General features: G+C 43.4%; 1 protein-coding gene across 1 annotated transcript; it reads right to left on the bottom strand.

Annotated features, from left to right (window-relative positions):
* Nucleotides 1–442: 442 nt before the first annotated feature.
* Nucleotides 443–4,598, bottom strand: LOC147888972 (amino acid transporter AVT6A-like). The gene is made up of 5 exons (XM_087392567.1): nt 4,060–4,598; nt 3,463–3,618; nt 1,697–1,900; nt 1,038–1,503; nt 443–821 (listed from the first exon to the last, which is right to left on the bottom strand). The coding sequence occupies exons 1-5, from the start codon at nt 4,481–4,483 to the stop codon at nt 653–655; spliced, it is 1,419 nt and encodes a 472-aa protein (XP_087248693.1). The 5' UTR covers nt 4,484–4,598; the 3' UTR covers nt 443–652.
* Nucleotides 4,599–5,747: the final 1,149 nt, after the last annotated feature.

Raw genomic sequence — 5,747 nt, 5'->3', positions numbered from 1 at the left:
CTTCCTTGGATTCTCCCCAAGATTCATGGCTAGGGTCTTGGTGGATGCAAAAATCTTACATCACATTGGAAAACATATTTGCGCTAAGTCACAATTTCAGTTGGTTTGGGTCAGTCCTCTAAAGCCATAACTCTGAGCTGAACCCTTTGGCAGAGAGTGCCTCCTGATTAATGCAGCGTCTGTGTTTCCAAGTGGCTGTTTCACCTGATCAGCTGGAGCAACAAGAGGCTCGTGCATAGTCGAGCGTACAGACATACATTTTTAATGCTAAATTCAAATATAAACAAAGAGAAACCTATTTATCAAGTCAAGCATTAAAGCCCCAATGGCACCAAGCTCTCCTAAATCCTAAACAAGTCCTCAAAGCATTCCTTCATACCCCCACAGCTCTTCAGCGTTGTATGCAGTGGAGCTTAATTACAATACAAGATACCCACCACAATCGAAGAAAAATATCTTTTCAAGCTTCATGTAACTCTTAATTTACAATGGCTGCAATAGTACACACCCCAACGTGCTTACTGCCACCAATGATGGTTGAAGAAAATGGGTGGTTGTTTGCACATCTATTTGCAAAGCTCTGTAAAATATGGAAAACCATCTTTGCTTACAATGTTACAGTATCATATGGCATAGAATTGTCAAGTATGACCTAATTCATATTGGATACATGGCCAACAGGTCCTGAAGGGGAGGAAGACTCGCTCACAAACATACTGATTACGTCACTGGAAATGGCAGTTACACTTGAGACCGCTGCAATTACAACCATGAACCACGATAGCCATCTCTCCTTCCTTGTTGCGATTTCATGAACATCTCTGCAGCGGCAAGTCAAGTTTGAAAGTTAGCCAAGCATGCACTCTCTAGATAGAGAGAACACCTGAAGCTGTTTGATCCCAATGATTGAGTCCGTTCGAAGGTCATGCAGAAAACTGCTTGAAAAGAGTTGTATCATAACTAAATTGACCAATGCAATCATTGATACAGCAAAGTAAAAAGACTGCTGATTGCACTCGGTAGAAAGCAGAGTTTACCTTAGACAAACAATTCCAGGAAAGATGAAACCAAGGCAGACAGCTGCAGTCGCCCCTGTGAATTGAAATGCAACCCAGATGTTTGGGACTAGATATGCTCCCAAGAAGATTAGGGACATGATACAACCAGTTGTTCCAAAGAATCGCCAGTTGTCTGTGGAGAGGGGTGGAGAGGCTGGGAAGAGAAGCCCATCTAAATTGAGGCGAAGTGTAAAATGAAGCAATGGGAAGACCAGCAAAAGATGAAGGGCATATCCCACACGAACAATATCACACAACACGTCACTGTATGGCACTCCCAAGTTTGTATCAAAATTGGACAACACATCCTCCATTGTCGACTCTCCAAATAGAATGTAGCCAAACAGGCTCATTGCAATGTAGATGGAGGTACATAAAGCAAGAGATGTTCGAACAACACCCTGTGCATCTGATGACTTCTCGAGCTCATTGAGAACCGGATGGACTACAGAGTAAAGCATACAAGTTAATAGGAGACCTTAATTTGAACTACCATGAAAGTGAACATGCTCATAGCACAAAGAACACTGATAACGTTGCAGGCTCACTGAGAAACATGATCACAGAAAAGAAATGAGTTAGTCGTGTACATCTTACAGTAATTCAATAAGCTGTATCTTTACAAGGTTGAGACTTACCAGACTGATGGCAAATGTATGCAGTCACAACAACAGGCACCACGGCGAAAAGCTCCAGTATAGACTCTTCACTATCAATTTTTGGAAACATTCTTGGCATACCGACATGTCCAACTGCAATCTTTGCAATTGTGATGACAGCCATGACAATAACGAACATCACAGCTAATGCCACTGATAATGCTGATGAGAGACGCAATGAGTCTGAAATAAGAGGAAGGACGATGTTAAAATGATTAAACCAGTGTACTAAAGAAAATTGTGTTTCAGCTTGCCCTGACATGAAAACCTGGTGTGGCAACGGTTGAGAATATAGTAACTTGTAACCAGGGCTTGCTAGTGAATGCATTCAAATGGACTTTCACTGGGATAGTGGAAAACATATACCTAGATGAATCCAGGAACATTCCCAAACTCATCCTCTAAAAACACAACATAGTGCAGTTTCAATCTCATGATAGTCACTCACAAGGTTGAAAACCATAAACTCCATCATGCATAGCAGGGACTAGCTACTATGACATCCCCACTGACGTCATCAGCGCCCAACAGTGGGTGTAGACCATAGTATAAAAATATGCTCACACACATACAAATCCACACACCCACACATACTTGAGCATCCATTTATACAAAGTCTTCATACTGAGTTTCTGTCGGCACTCCGGAGGTGAAGGGCAGACTGAGCCATGACGAAGGCTAGCACTAAAGCAGAAGGCTAATCAAAAGGTAGTCCAAAATCTCTTCATTCAAGCTACAGCTGCTTGTGAAGTCTGAACATTTTCATTTTAGTCTCTCCCCAATGAGCATCTAAATCTAAATCTAAATCTAAATCTAGCACATAACAAACTAGCACATAGAGTTATAGTATCTTTAACAAACATAACAAACTTGCACATAGAGTTATAGTATCTTTAAACTTTCTGAGAAGATTAAGAAACATGAATCTGAGATCTCTATCTCTCTCAGCTTTGACCTTTGACCATGCTCTCTAACACATCAAGGAAAAAGATTACCGCAAACATGAGACGTTCCACAGAGAGCTAGCTTGTCACATGATTCTTACCATGACATGAGTCCAGGCAACACAAAATCTGTATTTCTACATGATGCACGCCAGGACTCTGCAGAATAGTTTCTTGAACAGGGAAGGAAGAAGGGTAAATTGGTAAGTCTACAGATAGATAGGTCAATTGAAGCTGCATCTTGAAGGAAAGTGCACAACCAAGTTGAGTGCAATATGAGGTGCAAAAGAGTGGAATGAAATGAAATGCTCTACTTGAGCATAGTTTGAGCTAATTACAATTAAACTGGTGCTATCATACTGCCTAGAAAGATGCCTAGAAAGCAGGCAATAGTCTGACAAAAAACATGGTACTGCAAATATTCTAATTTCAAGGCATGGTATTGCCAAAAAAACAATTGGCAAAACCCACTTATGTACAAAGCTAATGGGCCTTCAAAAACCTTTGAACTTAAGTATTACAATGATGATCCAAAAAACAAGATAATTATAATTCCAAGGGACTGCAAAATTTCATTGCACGCTTCTCAATCCCTCTAAATATGCGGAATTGGACGCATGAAATGGAATTCTGAAGCCCATGATCACTATCTTCATACAAAGGGGAGAAAAATAGAGTGACATTTCAAAACATCACGAGAGAAGCAGACCATCAGTGCCGTAGATAACGGTATTAACGCATCCGATGCATTTTTCATATCGTTTGAGAAACTGAGTATATCGAGAATATGAAAAAACTTACCAACATGCTTGAATGACACCAAGGGGACCAGAATGAAGACGGTCGTAAAGAGCATGACAGAAACTCTACTATTCCACCAGGCTGACCCCCCCGCCCATTCCTCCAAAACACCTGAGTGATGAACACCAGAGGACGTGGAGCCCGACAACACGTCACCTGCAGAATTTAATGTCTCAGTGTGGGCGATTGTAAATAAACAAAAGTTTGCTTTGTCTGCCAAGTCTATGCCTATCTTTGACATTCAATCAGGTCCTTCTAACATAAAATGGATAATTCAATCATGTACCACAACGATAAAGGCGTAGGTTACAGTGGAATCCTGTGCAGAAGTGGCTGCTATTAAGTCATAGAAATACAAACGCGTAAAAAGGCATGCTCCGCCAACCACACAACTTCCGCAGAAAGACTACAACTTAGGTACTGTCAATCTATTGACAGCCGTCAGGTGGTTCCTTCTGATCGCTGCTAGCTTGAGGTAGGGGATTGAAGTTTCCGGGCTGCGTCTTTGGAAAGACTTGCACCAGTTGCCGCGGTGACGAGAAAGGACGGTTAGTTCTAAATTAAGGCTCCGAATTGACCCTTAGCAAACTACTGTACCTGTGATGATGAGGTATACGATCAGTATCCCGAAGTTATTTATCAGCACACACGATTGCAGGAGGATCCGTCCTACGCGCCCAAAGGAGTCGGCCATGAGTCCTCCATAGGAGATGACTTTGCCAGCATTGGAGAATTTAAGCATCATCTCGACGCCAGCGTCCGCGAGCAACCCAACAAACACGATCATCAAGAGGCCAGGAACCAATCCCAGGGTCTTGACGGCCGAAGGAAGGCCCATAATTCCGGCACCAACGACGCTGGTAGTCAAATTGAAAACAGCGCTACTGAAAGAAGCGCCGGTGAATCCGTCATGAACGTGATCGAGGTGGGCTTTGGTGGGAAGGAGGGGAGATTTCTCAGAGGGGGGGGAGGAAGCTTTGAGGCGGGGTTGGAGAGTGGGAGGTTGGATACCTGGAGCCATGGAGAGAATGCACAGAAAGAGAGACAGAGAGAGAGACAGAGAGAGACAAGAACAAGAAGAAGAATGCAAATGGAGAAGAAGAGTATAGAAATGTTTAATGGAGAAGAAGAGAATGCAAAATGTTCGTCAATTGTAAGTATCTTTCCCAGATTCGCAACGCTTTTTATAGCGACGTATTTTGCACACGTGCTTCTTAGTGCTGACTTGGAGATAGATCATAGATCATACACAGTGTCTCCTACAGATTCCAATCTCTTGCCAGCACCTCCCTTGTGTCTTCCTTGGCACCCTCGAGGCCCCCTCTGGTTGGCTCGCACGGCGGAACAAACCATGTCCCCCCCCACATGTCGGACTTGCACCGTCTGCAACAACCGATTGGAGAAGGGGAGATAAGTGGAGGCGCGAGTCTGCAATCACTGTCGAAGAGAGTGGAGGCACTATCAATGGAAGGGCTATCAGTCCACATTCGATTGTTGGGCTAGAATGCCCAAAATCCCCTACTCTCATCATTTTTCCTTCACGAGTATTGGATTAGTGGCGCTATTCCAACCCTCCTAGCTAGCACGGGGATCCCCCTCTAAGAATGCTGGCTATCGAAAGTTGGTCAGACATTATCGAAGTTACGTGCACATCATCTTCTAGTAATTTCCCATTTACAAAGAGATAGAGCAGCTCCTCAGAATGCGAGTATGGTGTCATGTGGCAGCTTCTCCCTCGTTCTCGGTCACAGATTATAATCTGCTAAGAATGCTGCCTATTAGATGCTATCAAAATTAGGGGCACATGGGTGGCTAGACCATGTGGGAGTCATACACACGTCATCCTCCTGCAATTCTCCATTTATGAAGAGATGGACCTGCCCATCATTATGCGAGCATGGTGTCACGTGGCAGCTTTTCACTCGTTATCGGTTGCCCTTACCTGACTGTGCACTCTGATACATAGGGTTAGGCACGGGAAAGTCTTCTGTTTTCCTTAATTTATGATTTATCTTGCCACATCAGTTGCAGGCCACCAGAAGGGCATATAGTGTCTTTATTTTGATTGGTTGGGAAAAACGTTTTTCACTAGCATTGGTTCAAACTTCACTCGCCTTCTTGCCATGTAGGTTGTCTGTAGTTGCCCCATGTCATACTTATTGCCTCTTCACTTGATTCCCCCTCACTCCGTGAGCCCTTCATTGCTTTTGATTTCCTCTCCCCTATAGTGTTGTTTGCCTTCCATGTGTTAAAAAGCACCACCCACTTACTCCTTGATCTCCACT

This window comes from Dipteris shenzhenensis, chromosome 21 (genome assembly GCF_047967505.1).
Source record: "Dipteris shenzhenensis isolate YYH24624 ecotype China chromosome 21, Dip_SZ_1.0, whole genome shotgun sequence".
Taxonomy (NCBI): Eukaryota; Viridiplantae; Streptophyta; class Polypodiopsida; order Gleicheniales; family Dipteridaceae; genus Dipteris; species Dipteris shenzhenensis.
Note: the sequence above shows the minus strand (reverse complement) of the source record. Positions and strands in the feature narration are given on the sequence as shown.